The sequence below is a fragment of the Malaclemys terrapin genome, chromosome 3 (genome assembly GCF_027887155.1).
Source record: "Malaclemys terrapin pileata isolate rMalTer1 chromosome 3, rMalTer1.hap1, whole genome shotgun sequence".
Taxonomy (NCBI): domain Eukaryota; kingdom Metazoa; phylum Chordata; order Testudines; family Emydidae; genus Malaclemys; species Malaclemys terrapin.
This window is the reverse complement of record NC_071507.1, coordinates 75,172,033-75,190,069: the sequence shown is the minus strand read 5'-3', so window position 1 is coordinate 75,190,069 and position 18,037 is coordinate 75,172,033. Positions and strand designations below refer to the sequence as shown.

At 45.0% G+C, this 18,037-nt stretch overlaps 1 protein-coding gene across 1 annotated transcript in view; it reads left to right on the top strand.

The window, feature by feature from the left end:
- The window catches only part of RYR2 (ryanodine receptor 2), a 687,809-nt gene that overhangs the window by 451,563 nt on the left and 218,209 nt on the right, over positions 1 to 18,037 (top strand). Inside the window, exons 44-49 of the mRNA XM_054022704.1 lie at positions 5,911 to 6,014; positions 8,044 to 8,179; positions 9,223 to 9,409; positions 10,371 to 10,473; positions 12,186 to 12,306; positions 17,461 to 17,630. Of these exons, the coding sequence (XP_053878679.1) occupies positions 5,911 to 6,014; positions 8,044 to 8,179; positions 9,223 to 9,409; positions 10,371 to 10,473; positions 12,186 to 12,306; positions 17,461 to 17,630 (821 nt within the window). The remainder of the gene's footprint in view (positions 1 to 5,910; positions 6,015 to 8,043; positions 8,180 to 9,222; positions 9,410 to 10,370; positions 10,474 to 12,185; positions 12,307 to 17,460; positions 17,631 to 18,037) is intronic.

The following is an 18,037-nucleotide window of genomic DNA, read 5'->3' as shown; positions in this document are numbered from 1 at the left end:
TGCAGACAACATGGAGCCCGCTCAGCACAGCTGAGCTCACCGTCACCATATGTCCTCTTGGTGCCGGCAGACGTGGGACTGCATTGCTACACAGCAGCAGCTGCTAACTGCCTTTTGGCGGTAGACGGTGCAGTAGACTGGTAGCCTTCATCGGCGATCTGGGTGCTGGCAGCCGTGGGGCTTGCCTTTTGGCAGTAAATGGTGTATTATGACTGTTAGCCGGCCTATTACAAGTCGGGTCATCGCACGTTAGCAGAGTCTTCCCTGAGCAGCAGCTCGTGCAATAGGCCTGAAGACCATCGTCATACACCGCCCCGTATTTGCTGCCAAGCACCCAGAAAGATGCCGAGGGCTATCAGTCACGCTGCACCGTCGTCTTAAGATGTAAAAAAATAGATTTTCTCTGTATTCATTTGCTTCCCCCTCCCTCCGTCAAATCAACAGCCTGCTAAACCCAGGGTTTTCAGTTTAATCTTTGGGGGGGACCAGTCTGTGACAGTTGTTTGTGTCTCTCCCTGATGCACAGCCACCGTTCTTTATTTTAATTCCCTGTGCCTGTACGCCATGTCGTCACTCGGCCCCCCTCCCTCCTTCCCCTAGGCCGTCAGATACTACGTTTGCGCCACAGCTCGAGCCGAGAAGCGGTTCGCGCCTTTTCTTTGAATTCTGGGTTGAGATCCCAATGCCCGGATGATGCAAAACAGTGTCGCGGGCGGTTCTGGGTACATGTCGTCAGGCCCCTCCCCCCTCGTCACAGCAACGGCAGACAATAGATTCGCGCCTTTTTACCTGGGTTACCTGTGCAGACAACATACCACGGCAAGCATGGAGCCCGCTCAGCTCAGCTGAGCTCACCGTCACCATATGTCCTCTGGGTGCCGGCAGACGTGGGACTGCATTGCTACACAGCAGCAGCTGCTAACTGCCTTTTGGCGGTAGACGGTGTAGCATGAGTGATAGCCGTGGGGCTGGCAGCCGTAGGGCTGCATTGCACCAGCCCCTTGCAGGCGATGGTATATTATGACTGGTACCCGTCGTCGTCATACTGGTATGGCTGTCAATCATGGCCACCTGGGCAGACATGCTACTGTTTTGATGATGACGGTTACCAGTCATAATATACTATTTTCTGCCAATTGCCCAATATTGTCTGCTAAGCACCCAGAAGAGGCCGAGGGCGATGCTGGGTGCTGGCGGACGTGGGGCTGGCAGACGTGGGGCTGCATTGCTACACAGCAGCAGCCCCTTGCCTTTTGGCAGATGATGGTATATTATGATTGGTACCCATCGTCATCGTACTGGTATGGCTGTCACTCATGCTGCAGCGTCGGCTGCCACCTTAAGATGTAAAAAATAGATTTGTTCTGTGTTCATTTGCTTCCCCTTCCTCCGTGAAATCAACGGCCTGCTAAGCCCAGGGTTTCCAGTTTAATCTTTGGGGGGACCATTCTGTGTGACAGTTGTTTGTGTTTCTCCCTGTTCCTGTACCTGTACGCCATGTCATCACTCGGCCCTCCCTCCCTCCCTCCCTCCCGCCCTCCTTCTCCTGGTCCATCAGATACTACTTTCGCGCCTTTTTTCTGACCAGGCGCCATAGCTAGCACTGGGATCATGGAGCCCGCTCAGATCACCGCGGCAATTATGAGCACTATGAACACCACGCGCATTGTCCTGGAGTATATGCAGAGCCAGAACATGCCAAGGCGAAACCCGGACCAGGCGAGGAGGCGATTGCAGCGCGGCGACGAGAGTGATGAGGAAATTGACATGGACATAGACCTCTCACAAGGCACAGGCCCCAGCAATGTGGAAATCATGGTGTCACTGGGGCAGGTTGATACCGTGGAACGCCGATTCTGGGCCCGGGAAACAAGCACAGACTGGTGGGATCGCATCGTGCTGCAGGTATGGGACGATTCCCAGTGGCTGCGAAACTTTCGCATGCGTAAGGCCACTTTCATGGAACTTTGTGACTTGCTTTCCCCTGCCCTGAAACGCCAGGATACCAAGATGAGAGCAGCCCTCACAGCTGAGAAGCGAGTGGCGATAGCCCTTTGGAAGCTTGCAACGCCAGACAGCTACCGGTCAGTCGGGAATCAATTTGGAGTGGGCAAATCTATGGTGGGGGCTGCTGTGATCCAATTTGCCAGGGCAATGAAAGACCTGGTGATAGCAAGGGTAGTGACTCTGGGCAACGTGCAGTCAATAGTGGATGGTTTTGCTGAAATGGGATTCCCAAACTGTGGCGGGGCCATAGACGGAACCCATATCCCTATCTTGTCACCGGAGCACCAAGCCACCGACTACGTAAACTGCAAGGGGTACTTTTCAATGCTGCTGCAAGCCCTTGGTGGATCACAAGGGACGTTTCACCAACATCAACGTGGGATGGCCGGGAAAGGTACATGATGCTCGCGTCTTCAGGAACTCTGCTCTGTTTCGAAAGCTGGAGGAAGGGACTTTCTTCCCGGACCAGAAAGTGACCATTGGGGATGTTGAAATGCCTATCGTGATCCTTGGGGACCCAGCCTACCCCTTAATGCCATGGCTCATGAAGCCGTACACAGGCAGCCTGGACAGGAGTCAGGACCTGTTCAACTACAGGCTGAGCAAGTGCCGAATGGTGGTGGAATGTGCATTTGGACGTTTAAAAGCGCGCTGGCGCAGCTTACTGACTCGCTCAGACCTCAGCGAAAAGAATATCCCCATTGTTATTGCTGCTTGCTGTGCGCTCCACAATATCTGTGAGAGTAAGGGGGAGACCTTTATGGCGGGGTGGGAGGTTGAGGCAACTCGCCTGGCCGCTGATTACGCGCAGCCAGACACCAGGGCAGTTAGAGGAGCACAGCAGGGCGCGGTGTGCATCAGAGAAGCTTTGAAAACGAGTTTTGTGACTGGCCAGGCTACTGTGTGAAACTTCTGTTTGTTTCTCCTTGATGAACCCTCCAACCCCCCCCCCCCGACCCGGTTCACTCTACTTCCCTGTAAACCAACCACCCCACCCCACCCTCCCCTCCCCTCCCGCTTGCAGAGGCAATAAAGTCATTGTTTTTTCACATTCATGCATTCTTTATTAGTTCCTTACAGAGGTAGGGGGATAATTGCCAAGGTAGCCTGGGATGGGTGGGGGAGGAGGGATGGAAAAGGACACACTGCATTTTAAAACTTTAACTCTTATTGAAGGCCAGCCTTCTGATGCTTGGGCGATCATCTGGGGTGGAGTGACTGGGTGGACGGAGGCCCCCACACCGTGTTCTTGGGCGTCTTGGTGAGGAGGCTATGGAACTTGGGGAGGAGGGCTGTTGGTTACACAGGGGCTGTAGCGGCGGTCTCTGCTCCTGCTGCCTTTCCTGCAACTCAACCATACGCTCGAGCATATTACTTTGATGCTCCAGCAGACGGAGCATTGCCTCTTGCCGTCTGTCTGCAAGCTGACGCCACCTATCGTCTTCAGCCCGCCACTTGCTCTGTTCTTCCCGCGATTCAGCCCGCCACCTCTCCTCTCGTTCATATTGGGCTTTTCTCATCTCCGACATTGACTGCCTCCACGCATTCTGCTGTGCTCTATCAGCCTGGGCGGACATCTGCAGCTCCATGAACATCTCGTCCCTCGTCTTACGTTTTCTCTTTCTAATGTTCACGAGCCTCTGCGAAGGAGAAACATTTGCAGCTGGTGGAGGAGAAGGGAGAGGTGGTTAAAAAAGACACATTTTAGGGAACAATGGGTACACTCTTTCATTACAAGGTCGCATATTTCGGCTTGCAGGCAGCCATCGTAGGCCACAGTGTTTTGGCTTTTTTAACCTTCTTAACATGCGGGAAAGGTTGCAAACAGCAGCGCATTTCCCATATCAAGGATGAATTGGGTTGTCCATTTAAAATGGGGTTTCAATGTAAAAGGAGGGGGCTGCGGTTTCCCGGTTAACATGCGGCACAAACACAAGTAAACCACCCCCCACACACACACACACACGATTCTCTGGGATGATCACTTCACCCCTCCCCCCCACCGCGTGGTTAACAGCGGGGAACATTTCTGGTCAGAAGAGCAGGAACGGGCGCCTCTGAATGTCCCCCTTAATAAAATCACCCCATTTCAACCAGGAGAGCTTTCTGGAGATGTCCCTGGAGGATTTCCGCTCCATCCCCATACACGTTAACAGACTTGCTTGCTTTTTTTTTGTAATGTTTACAAATATTTACAAAGTTACACTCACCAGAGGTCTCCTGTGTGCCCTGAGGGTCTTGGGTGAGTTCGGGGGTTACTGGTTCCAGGTCCAGGGTCACAAACATATCCTGGCTGTTGGGGAAACCGGTTTCTCCGCTTCCTTGCTGCTGTGAGCTACCTACAGTACCTCCATTGTCATCTTCCTCGTTCCCCGAACCGTCTTCCCTGTGTGTTTCTCCAGTGAGAGAGTCATAGCACACGGTTGGGGTAGTGGTGGCTGCACCGCCTAGGATCGCATGCAGCTCCGCGTAGTAGCAGCAAGTTTGCGGCTCTGCCCCGGACCTTCCGTTTGCTTCTCTGGCTTTGTGGTAGGCTTGCCGTAGCTCCTTAATTTTCACGCGGCACTGCTGTGTGTCCCTGTTATGGCCTCGGTCCTTCATGGCCTTGGAGATCTTTTCTAATACTTTTCCATTTCTTTTACTGCTACGGAGTTCAGATATCACTGCTTCATCTCCCCATATGGCGAGCAGATCTCGTACCTCCCGTTCGGTCCATGCTGGAGCTCTTTTGCGATCCTGGGAGGACTCCATGACGGTTACCTGTGCTGATGAGCTCTGCGTGGTCACCTGTGCTCTCCACGCTGGGCAAACAGGAAATGAAATTCAAACCTTCGCGGGTCTTTTCCTGTCTACCTGGTCAGTGCATCTGAGTTGAGAGCGCTGTCCAGAGCGGTCACAATGAAGCACTGTGGGATAGCTCCCGGAGGCCAATAACATCGAATTCCGTCCACACTACCCCAATTCCGACCCGCAAAGGCCGGTTTTATCGCTAATCCCCTCGTCGGAGGTGGTGTAAAGAAACCGGTTTAAAGGGCCCTTTAAGTCGAAAGAAAGGGCCTCGTTGTGTGGACGTGTCCAGGCTTAATTCGGTTTAACGCTGCTAAAGTCGACCTAAACCCGTAGTGTAGACCAGGCCTGAGTGCAGAATATCACTAGGCGGTATCATCACTGGGTTTCACAATTTGTTACTATCCAATTTTTAAGTTGAGTCATTTTGTCTTTATTCATTATATTCATTCAGTGTGTAGCTATAATAAGGCATGTATCTGTGCATGCCAAGAGTCCTAGACCATTGTGATATCAGCGGTAAGTCAACCAATCACCACCCTTACTCTGCAGCTAATTTTATGTAACAATTTCATTGGTTGTATGAAAGAGACTGCACAGAGGTGCATTATTTGGCTCAACAGTGACAGAGCACATAATCACCCCAAATGCACACAGCCCCTCACGGCAACACACATGCTTCATTCGCCATCCATATAACCCTCTCAGCAAAACACAACCACCCACACAACAACACAACCAGCATACACAAACAGGCAAATAATACAAAGGGCATGCATAGCCCCTCACCGCTTGAGTTGAGAGCTCTTTTTGTTTAGAATATCACCAGCTTCAGTCATCACTGGGGTTCGTGGTCTGTTAGCATCAAATTTTTGAGTTATCAGCCATCTCTTTTTTCCCCCACATGATATTACAAATTATACACATACAACTGCATGGGCTTTCAGCTACTAGTTGGTTATTAGTGCCTAAACCTCAGATGTTTGCCTCATAGTTTATTATAACTTTAATGGTAAATATGTTTGTCCTCTGGATACATGTTTGTATTTTTATAAGCTATTGCATCTTTATTATTTTTTATTTAAATGACTAACTTTGGCAACTGTTTTATACCAGCTTCCCCTTCTATGCGAGGATCAACCCCTCTAGATGTTGCGGCAGCATCTGTGATGGATAACAATGAACTTGCACTAGCTTTAAGGGAGCCTGACCTGGAGAAGGTTAATGACAATATTTTCTAGCATTTTCCCAGGATGTGTGTATGTACATAAAATATGAATCAACATGCATTTATAACTACAAGTAATGGATTACCTGAAGTCATATATTTCCTGGAGATGTTCTACTTCTATTTGTATTATCTGTACTAGGCTTTCAAACATTTTCAATTTGAAAACTTTAAATTTACTCAGTGGAAAAAAATTTATGACGTGCCTTGCAGTAGTACCTAGAGACTCCAGTCTTGGCGCGGACCAGATTGTCCTAGGCACAGTACAAAAATACAGTCCCTGTCCCGAAGAGCTTCCTTTTAAAGTATGAGACAAAAGATAACACATGTGGGGGTGCACAAAGTAACAATTAACTATTACAGCACTTCAGCTGCCTAGCCATTGTCAAGTGTTTTATAGACATCACAAGAGACGTGAGTTTTAAAGAGGTACTGGGACATAATCTACACTTAAAAGTTTTACCAACATAGTAGTTATGGGAGTGATTTGGGTAAGGGAGTGATTTTTTGCCAACATAGTTATATCAGTAAAAGCTCCAGTGTAGGCTCCAGTGTAGGCTCCATGCATCTGAAGAAGTGGGTTTTTTACGCACGAAAGCTTATGCCCAAATAAATCTGTTAATCTTTAAGGTGCCACCGGACTCCTCGTTTTAGTGTAGGCATAGTTATATTGGTATAAAAGTGCTTATGACAGTTCCCTGAATTGGCATAAACCGTAAGAGTATAAGCAATTGTATACTGATATAACAGTGTCTGCGCTGGGAGGGTTTCGTTGGTTCAAATGTTCTGGTGTAGTTAAACAGGCAAAATTTTCTAGGGTAGATCTGCCCTTGAAGAAGAAAATGTTAAGGGCTTTGCAGATTTTTATGGGGAGTTCCTCTCATGTGTGAGGGCAGCGTGAGAGAAAGTACAAATGTGTTTAAAGGAAGATTGAACTAGTGGTCATTAAAGGTTGGTGATAAAGCAGAGAGGACATCTCAATATCATAAAATGTAGGATGGGGCTCTGTTCTGAAGGGCCATAAAAGTGTAGACAGGTAATTTGTGCTTTATGTGGAGAAGGAGGGGGACTAGTGGAGAGAAGAAGGAGGGTGAGATAGCTGGAACTCCAAGTCAGGAGGATGATCTTTGCAGCAGCAAGAATGGATTTAAGAAAGGCAAGATGGCATTTGCCAAGGCTAGCAAGGTGGCGATTGTAGTAGTCAAGACCTGAGACGAAGAAGGTTTAGATGGGAGTTTTATCTGCACTTACAGAAAGGCTGGGTCTTAGAGATGTTCAGGAAGAAGCAGGATCACATAGATGTAGCCTGGATTTGTGAGTCTAGAGGGAGGGCCAAATCAAAGATGACACCAAGGTGACAGGCATGTGTTTCAGGGATGATGGAATTGTTGTCCATGGTGAGTGAGAAATGAGGAAGTGGGAAGAGGCTAGGGTTGGGGGACGGAAGGGAATTGAGAGCCCATTTTTGGGTACATTGAATGTAAGTTGGCTGGATATTGGTAAGCAGATGTCCAACAAAAAAACAACAGGCCAACAGTTTAGTTTAGACATTGGAAGGAGATTGGTTAGAATGGAAGAGCAGATCTGTAAGGTATCAGCATAAAGAGACTAGTTGGAAACCTATTTTTGAATAAGGATAGAATGCGGAGGGAGAACAGGAGGGAACTAAGAATGGAGTCATTGGGGGAACACACTGAAAGTTGGAGCAGAAATGGGAAGTGCTGAACAAAGTGCTGAAGGAATGATGAGAGAAGAAGGAAGAGAACAGAGACGACAAGACTTCATGATGTAGATCATGTTTGGCAGAGCCAAAAGGTTGAGGAGGAGGAGGAGGATGGAGTACTAGTCCTTAGATTTGGTCAAGCGGAGGTTGTTCGAGACTTTAGTTAGAGCCATTTCAGTGGAGCTTAGAGGGTGGAAGCCAGATTGGAGGGAGTTTGAGTAAAATACCTTTTAAAAACAGTAACTTTCTCCTTTTCAACAATAAATGTTTGTCTTTTTTCATCTTACCTTATTTTTAGGTAGTTCGCTATTTGGCTGGATGTGGTTTGCAAAGCTGCCCTTTGCTGGTTTCTAAGGGATATCCAGACATTGGCTGGAATCCAGTTGAAGGAGAGCGATATCTGGATTTTCTTCGCTTTGCAGTTTTTTGCAATGGTACTGTTCTGTAATGTTTAAATAATTGTATATGTAAAATTTGTTATTGAGGGCTTGTCTCTTTGGCGATTTATTGCACAGCAAGCTGAGGTGTGACTCTACAGTGCTTTAGCTTGCCATGCCTTAAAGTGCTATATGGACTGCTATCGCACACTAAATTTTCTGTAGTGCATAGCAGCAGGGTCCGCACAGCCACTTAGTACACAGAAGACTAGAGCGCTCTAGGTTCATGCCCCAACTTGTTGGGCACTAAATCACCATACCAACAGGCACTTAAATTACAGATACAGTCAAAGGTCATGACATAGCAAAAGTTAAAATGCAGCATACTGAACAAAGTAACCTTATGCGACTCAGGAAGCCTATATAAGATCTGGTTTAAGTGTTTAACTGGTGCATTGATTCTTGCACTGGCCCTCTGGCACTGGTGTGAATTTTACCACAGGCGAATGACATATGTGTTAATCACTTTTTGGATCATAACTTAATTTAAAATTAAGTCAAATAAATATTCTGTTACTGTATACTTAACTTTCATTGCAATAATCACCAGAAGTTGTGTGCTTGTGTGTGTGTAATATAAAATTCAGCTTCATTCTACTGAGCTAATAGCTTATAACCGTGCTACTAGATGTGTTGAGCTTCATTTATACATCTTTTAGACTATATGCTGATGAAATTCACACACAGTCTAACACTTTCCATCTCTTTCATTACACAATATCAAGTAAGTGTTAATTATATGAAATTTCTGAAGGCAGCATTGAACCACAGAAGAGTGAAAGAATCTAAATATGTAAACACTAATCTTCTTTGCTTCCTTCTATTGGCATTACACAATTTCATGCATCTGATTTTTTTTTAAGAATGCCTGAATAAAATTGAATTTTGTCTTTGATATTTAAATACAGTCTGTCTTGTACTGAGGTACATATGTACTGTCTTGTACATATGTAATGTGCCTTCATCACCCACCTTAGATCATATCTCGGATGTATACTGAATGGATCCATTTACCAATATTTTTTTCTGTATGATGCTAGGAGAGAGTGTTGAAGAGAATGCTAATGTTGTGGTCAGGCTACTTATTCGTCGTCCTGAGTGCTTTGGTCCAGCATTGAGAGGGGAAGGAGGTAACGGGTTACTTTCTGCCATGGAGGAAGCTATAAAAATATCAGAAGATTCTACTAGAGATGGACCTTCCCCAAGTAATGGATCCAGTAAAACTCTGTAGGTGCAATGGGCTGTTTAATTTACCTACACCTTTTGTTTTATCATCCTATTTGTGGAATTAAGTATTTCTTTTTACCATATTTTTAAAATATCACATAATCTGACTATGTAGGGCAGGAAATATTTTCTCCTCCTCCCAAAATTCCATTAGGTGTGCATCTTCAGCCAAGTGAGGCCCCTGCTTCTGTCCCTGAATTCACAGCTGTCAGCCTGGGTGACTATATTCAATTTGCACAGCATCTTTAGGATTCCTTCTTGTTCCCATCAGTCAGGTGTAGGTAGGAACCAGTCTCCTGTTGTAAAGTTAGGGACAGAGTGCATGTAGCTTGTGCTTCCTCTATTGTTCTCCTCAAACATCTTAGGGCTGGACAGAGTCTTAGGGTATGTCTGCACTGGAGTTAGACACCCACAGCTGGCCCATGCTAGGGGATTCGGGTTTGCAGGACTCAGGCTAAGGGGCTGCTTAAATGCAGTGTAGACGTTTGGGCTCAGGCTGGAGAACAAGCTTTGGGATCCTCCCACTTCTCAGGGTCCTAGAGCCAGGGCACCAGCCCAAGCCTTAGCATGGCTGCCTCAGATACTTTCAGGTTTAAAAAAATGCCTCTTTACTCCATATACACAGATTCTCTTTCTTAGTTACTATACTCATGATGCAATGCTGTCCCTGTTGAAAGAGGAGTGCTTGGAATTGTATTACATAGCTTGCACAGTAGAAAACTAAAGGTTAAAAAGTAAGAATGGAGATGTCAGTATGATCACTGAGGGCCAAATTCTGCTCTCAATTGCTTTGCTATAAATCCAGAATAACTTCTCTGAGGGTAATGGAGTCTCCCTGGATTTGAACCAGTGTAAATGTGAGCTGACTTTGGCGCCAATCAACTATGTGTTGATTTCATAGCTGATGAAAAAGTCTCAAGTCTTTTTTAATATTTTGTTTCCTTTCACAAATAAATAAAAGTGAGATGGAAGAAGAAGATGACACCATCCATATGGGAAATGCCATCATGACCTTTTACGCTGCTTTGATTGACCTCTTAGGACGCTGTGCCCCTGAAATGCATGTAAGTTTTTTGTCTCTGCAAGTATTGCTGTTTTCTTACTGATAGTCTGGTGTATTAGTTCATTGGCCTTTTCCCTGCAATACATGTTATTCCTTAGGTATTGAAACAATGTTATGCCAGTATAATATTTAATGTGCAGATGATTTAAATAAACTGTATGTGGGATCATTTTGATGATAGTTAAAACCAATGTCCAGTTGCCAGTTTTTTAAGGATTTCCATGTAACCTATGCAGAGGCAAAATTCTGCCTTCAGAATCTGTTTGGCACATCTGAGCTCCAGTAATTTGGTCTTCTTACCTGTGCAGAACTTCCAGGGGGTGTACGAGTATGTTTGGGCTTGTAGGGAAATCAGAGAATCAGTCAAGATATACCACATGGTTTTAAGATCACCATTTTGCCAGAATACAATAGAAGGTTTAGTCAAAGAAAAATGTTGGAGAACCCCTGAATCAGTGTTTGGTCTCTCACTGTAACCCATTGTGCATTTCTGCAGTCACTAATAGGCACAAAGCAAAATGTCAGGTTGCCTCCTTTCCTACCAGGAGACTGAAAATATCTCAGACAGTTGCCTTCAGCATCAAAAAGATACTCTTGAACAAAGTTCTCCCATGTGGTAGTGAGACTATCCGGACGAAACTGCCCTCTTTTTTTCACAGCTGTAAACTATTTCTTAAACAACAAGCAGTATTTTTTTACTCTCATTACATCCATTTGAACTCACATATAAAAGAAATTAAAAATGATGTTGCCTTCCATTAAAACATGAACAATCAACTCCACACCCAGAAATATACAGTGGTATTCCATCATGATCTTTGGGCTGTATTAGCAATACTCAGGGATACTAGTCAATGATCAGGGACCTTTGTGCTAGGAGCCAAACAGATATATGATAAATAGACAGACCCTACACCAAAGAGTTTACAGTCCGGGCCCCAGTCCTGCAAAGACTTATGCACATGCTTAACTTGATGCATGTCAGTGGTCTCGCTAAATTTATTAGGGCTACTCCAATACTTAAATATGGATGTAATTTTTTTCAGGACTGGGGCCTGGGTTATGACTAGATGCAACAAGTGGATGAGGCAAACTAACAAGTGGGAGTGGGAAGTATGAGGTAGGAACCACTTATGCTCATTGAAGTTCAAACTATGGCCTCATTTCTCTAAAATAACACTGTCTTGTACAGATTCCCCCAAATGTCAGGTTTATATAGGGTTAGGCATCCTCAAAAACTGGAAGAATCTATAAGTTCTCTTTATGTGTTTTTGTGTTGTTTTGTTTGGAGAATAAACATTATTTTAACCTAGTTTTCATAAACCCATGGTCACCCTGAGAGAGCCATAAGCCAATTAAGACAGTGAAACTGCTGACGATAGAATAGCTGAACTCATCAGCATCTCATGGATTTTCTTTCACCAAGCCTACTATATGTTGACACCCTGACCTCTTCCCAGGTGTCTCAGCATTTTACCATGAAAATGAGGTTATTCTACATTAATAACAAAATCTTCATAGCTCTAAGTCCCACAAATTTGCATCTGGATCAAAACAAATGAAATATATATTGTGTAAAATGTGTATATTTAATTATCATTTGACTCAGCACTCATTCTTGTAAAATGTACTTCTGAAGGTTTCTAGAGTATGCAGGCAAATATAGTTACAGGAAAAAAATATTATTGTTAAATTTTGTTACTCTTTCATTAGCTAATCCATGCTGGCAAAGGGGAAGCCATTAGGATCAGGTCAATTCTGCGGTCTTTGATTCCCCTGGAAGATTTGGTGGGTGTAATTAGCATTCCTTTCCACATGCCAACAATAGCTAAAGGTAAGATGATTGCTGAGCATTTCTTCCCCCCACCCCGCCAACTCATTCTTTTGAATTTGGCTATTAATATGTGAATATTTATATCCATATTTCCCAGGGAATTTAATTATTCGTGATGTGAACTAGAAAAGTCATACCACTTTCTTTGATTTTCTAGATAGTGATTATACATTCATTTTTTAAATCAGTGGTAAAACCTCCACTGATTTCAGTGGGATCATCATTGGGTCCAGAATGGCCATCAGATCTAAAGTGGGAATTTTTGAAGGTGCTATAGAACCCTACTTTTATCACAATGCCACACATTACCATTTCTGAATCTATAATAGCACTGGGAACACCTTCTCTCCTGAAGCATGTGCACTGGGCACAAGTATCACAAGGCTGTTCATGCTCCTCCATGTTAGTGTTGCTGGAGGGCAAGGGTGACAGTAGTGTTGTGATGCTGACACCAGAAACTGGAGCTTGATCCCCACTTTAGCACATACTATTTATTCTGTTCACTCTTTAAGGAAACTTTTTTGTTTTAAGCCTTTAAGAGGCTGTTGTTTTTTTGGTAGGTTTCAGATAGAGTTTTTTTCTTTTTTTCTGGAAAATAATAATAAATAGATATGAAGAACCCCTTAAGACTGTTTTTTAAAATAATCCCACTGTGATGGAGTGTGCTGCCGCTTTAAAGGACAAACTAGAGCATAGGGCCCTGACAGCCTGGGGTGTAATCAAAGAGGATCTGCCCTGCCCTGCCCTGCCCTAGGGTGAGGCTGTGTTAAACAGCATGCAACAGAAAGCTTAACTGAGCCGGGAGGGTGGGTTGGGGCGGGGCAAGGAGCCACACAGGCTGCAGTGGGTGGTGGTTTCTTTGGCAGACTAACCTCACCAAAGTCAGATTTTGTTTTGTCGACTTCAACATTTGGGAGTTCTGAACCAGGGTGCTGAGGTGAGAACCTTACAAACTGTTTATTCTGATGGCTCCTGTCCAGAAAGTTTGTTAGAAGGGACATGCTATTTTGTTAGTATGTGTTGGATTGTCCTTGCCCTGGGATGTTGAAGTGAATTTATTGCTGTCCCAATCAGGGGAAATTAAGGTGTGGCACATTGGCAGCTCCACAATGGGTATGTAAGGACAATCCATGCCTTTATACCCACAAATATATTTTCTCTATTTTTCTAAAAAAAAATTTAAAAAAATGCAACTTGCCGTCTTTTTTCCTGAGAGACTGGTAATCTAATCCCTAGTTCTGGTACCACAATCTTGTTGTTTGTTCTTTATTTTAGCAGAACTTACTTATTAGTGTAGGCAGTATGCCTACACTGGAGCTGGAAGGTAGGTTAAAATTCTAACATACTCACACTAGCTCTGATTGAGGTACCCCACTAAAAATAGAAGTGTAGCCACACAGGTGGGAGAGACTAGCTGCCCTGAGTATGTACCTATGGTCTTGGATCGGATTGTACTTGAGGCAGCTAGTCCCTCCCATAGCTCGTGTACAGTGGCTACACTTCTATTTTTACTGTGCCAGCTTGATCTGAGCTAGAGCAAGTATATCTCCTCAAACTGGAATTTACACCTTCCAGCTCTAGTTTAGACGTACACTGTGATCCTGATCCTGCAACGAACTCCTCATTGGCATATCCCTGCGCCCACATGTGGGCCTACCATAGAATCATAGAAGATTAGGGTTGGAAGGGACCTCAGGAGGTCATCTAGTCCAACCCCCTGCTCAAAGCAGGACCAACCCGAACTAAATCATCCCAGACAGGGCTTTGTCAAGCCAGGCCTTTAACACCTCTAAGAATGGAGATTCCATCACCTCCCTATAACCCATTCCAGTGATTCACCACCCTCCTAGTGAAATAGCGTTTCCTAATATCCAACCTAGACCTCCCCCACTGCAACTTGAGACCATTGTTCCTTGTTCTGTCATCTGCCACCACTGAGAACAGCCTAGCTCCATCCTCTTTGGAACCCCTCTTCAGGTAAGGCTGCTATCAAATCCCCCCTCACTCTTCTCTTCTTGAGACTAAGTAAGCCCAGTTTCCACAGCCTCTCCTCATAAGTCATGTGCCACAGCCCCCTAATCATTTTCTTTGCCCTCTGCTGGACTCTCTCCAATTTGTCCACATTCTTTTTGTGGTGGGAGGCCCAAAACTGGACGCAATACTGCAGGTGAGGTCTCACCAGTGCCAAATAGAGGGGAATAATCACTTGCCTTGATCTGCAGGCAATGCTTCTACTAATGCAGCCCAATATGCCATTAGCCTTCTGGCAACAAGGGCACACCATTGACTCATATCCGCTTCTCATCCACTGTAATCCCCAGGTTCTTTTCGCAGAACTGCCACTTAGCCAATCAGTCCCCAGCCTGTAGCAGTGCATGGGATTCTTCGTCCTAAGTGCAGGACCCTGCACTTGTCCTCATCAGATTTATTTCGGCCCAATCCTCCAATTTGTCTAGGTCACTCTGGACCCTATCCCTACCTTCCAGCGTATCTACCTCTCCCCCCAGCTTAGTGTGCAATCCATCCCATCATCCAGATCATTAATGAAGATGAATAAAACCGGCCCCAGGACCGACCCCTTGATACCGGCTGCCAGCTAGACAGCAAGTTGTTGATCACTACCTGGTGAGCCCAACGATCTAGCCAGCTTTCTGTCCACCTTATAGTTCATTCATCTAACCCATACTTCTTTAACTTGCTGGCAAGAATACTGTGGGAGACCATATCCATCGCTTTCACCATATCCACAATCAGCTATCCTATCATAGAAGGCAATCTGGTTGGTCAGGCATGACTTGCCCTTGGTGATTCCATGCTGACCATTCCTGATCACCTTCCCCTCCTCCAAGTGCTTCAAAATGGATTCCTTGAGGACCTGCTCCATGACTTTTCCAGGGACTGCGGTGAGGCTGACTGGTCTATAGTTCCCCGGATTCTCCTTCTTCCGTTTTTTAAAGATGGGCACTATGTTTGCCTTTTTCCAATTGTCCAGGACTTTCCCCATTGCCACGAGATTTCAAAGATAGTGGCCAATGGCTCTGCAATCGCATCAGCCAACTCCCTCAGCACCCTCGGATGCATTAGATCTAGCCCCATGGACTTGTGCATGTCCAACTTTTCTAAATAGTCCTTAACTTGTTCTTTCACCACTGAGGGCTGCTCACCTCCTCCCTATACTGTGCTGCCCAGTGCAGCAGTCTGGGAGCTGACCTTGTCTGTGAAGACTGAGGCAAAAAAAAAAAAGGATTGAGTACTTCAGCTTTTTCCACATTATCTGTCACTAGGTTGCCTCCCTCATTCAGCAAAGGTCCCACACTTTCCCTGACCACCTTCTTGTTGCTAACATACCTGTAGAGACCCTTCTGGTTACCCTTCACATTCCTTGCTAGCTGCAACTCCAATTGTGCTTTGGCCTTCCTGATTACACCCCTGCATGCTCAAACAATATTTTTATACATCTGTCCAAGTTTTCACTTCTTGTAAGCTTCCTTTTTGTGTTTAAGCTCACCGAAGATTTCTCTGTGAAGCCAAGCTGGTTGCCTGCCATATTTGCTATTCTTTCTGCACATCGGGATGGTTTGTTCTTGTGCCCTCAATAAGGCTTCTTTAAAATACAGCCAGTTCTCCTGGACTCCTTTTCCCCTCATATTAGCCTCCCAGGGATCCTGCCCATCAGTTCCCTGAGGGAGTGAAAGTCTGCTTGTCTGAATTCCAGGGTCCGTATTCTGCTGCTCTCCTTCTTCCTTTTGTCAGGATCCTGAACTCGACCATCTCATGATCACTGCTGCCGAGATAGCCACATGCTTCTACTTCCCCTACCAATTCTTCCATGTTTGTAAGCAGAAGGTCAAGAGGAGCATGGCCCCTAGTTGGTTCCTCCAGCACTCTCCAAAAATGTATTGCTCTCCCAGCAGATATCAGGGTGATTGAAGTCCCCCATGAGAACCAAGGCCTGTTATCTGGAAACTGCTATTGGTTGTCCAAAGAAAGCCTCGTCTACCTCATCCTCCTGGTCTGGTGGTCTATAGCAGATGCCCACCACGACATTACCCTTGTTGCTCTCGCCTCTAAACTTAACCCAAAGGCTCTCAACAGGCTTTTCTCCAGTTTCATACTTGAGTTCTGAGCAACCATACTGCTCACTTACATACAGTTCAACTCCTGCACCTTTTCTCCCCCGCCTGTCCTTCTTGAACAGTTTATACCCATCCATGACAGTGCTCCAGTCATGTGAGTTACCCCACCAAGTCTCTGTTATTCCAGTCACTCCAGAGACCCAATAAATTAAATGGGACTCCAAGTCAGCCTTCATAGAGCTCATGGCAAGAGCAGGGTCAGCCCCATGTTGCTGGCATTTAGCAGAATTATCACTGTATTTGCAGGCATGTGTGCAGCGTGGCTCGCTGCAGCACTTACAGCACAAGAATATCCTGATTCTAATACAGTGTTACAAACACAGCAATGCTAATTTACCTTACAAACAAGAACATATTATAGACAGAAGTTATAACTAAACAGCACTTTATGAAATACAGGAATAAAAAATATTATTTGGAAAGAAAGTATCAAAAGGATTAACATTTCTGTTATGTTTTCAAACATAACTATACAGATCCTTTACTAACAGCATCTTGATTGTGTCATCGAAGTATAGTTTTTAAGTATAAACTTCCTAAAGCTCAAAAAATAGCTCTGAATTTCCATCACCTTTTAAGATCTTCTAGTAAATGATCCTTTTTGAGTTTTTCTTCTTGTAATCTCTTGCTCTCATTCCTTTTGTTAATGAACCTGCCTTTCAGGTATTCTCACTGGTGCTGCATTCCAGGGTTATACAAGTCAGAATCATTCTGCTGCTCACTTTTCATTGGACCTTTTTAGTGAAAACAATATACAACAGGGTATTTTTCTTACGTTGCATAAGAGAGTCAGGTAGTGTGACTGCTTTGACATGCAGAGTATGAAAGAGACCACCTACTTATACTATAGGGTTTACCTGGATTTAGGTTGCCTTATGCATTTTATTCAGTCAAGCTATGAACTGGTTGCCTTTGTGTAACATGAACACATGGAAAATGTTCAGATATTAACAGATGCTCAATACCCTTGCCTATGCAGAATGATCCTTTTTATTGAAGCCTTATTGCTTCCTTTTAGATGGTACTGTGGTGGAACCTGACATGTCAGCGGGGTTTTGCCCAGATCACAAGGCAGCCATGGTTTTGTTCCTTGACAGAGTCTATGGAATTGAGGTCCAGGATTTCCTTCTACATCTCCTTGAGGTTGGCTTTCTGCCAGATCTCCGTGCTGCTGCTTCCTTAGACACGGTAAAGATTTAAATTCTTTGATTTGTCAATTCCCTCAGTTTGTCAAGCACTGCACAAAATAACATTCTTCTCTTTCAAGGTGGCCTCTGTCTATTCCCACTTGTTGGATGCACCCCCTGGTGCTGCTGACCTTTAAGAACATCTTGAAAAGCAGCAAAGAGGCATATTCTCCAGATTAATGCCTTGTCTTATAGAGACTTCAGACCTCAAGCCCAGGGTTACAACCCATAGAGGCCCAGTGTCTTTCCCAGCAAAGAGACTTTCAGAGCCTGAGTCCTCAATCTAAAATCAGATCAGGTCCCTGTGGATATAACTAAGGGCCTCTCCCTAGGGAACTGGGCTAAAGGATTTCTTTTCCAGAAGTCTGTGATCTGAGTCTGTCTCTTACTCTGGAACTCTCTTAACTT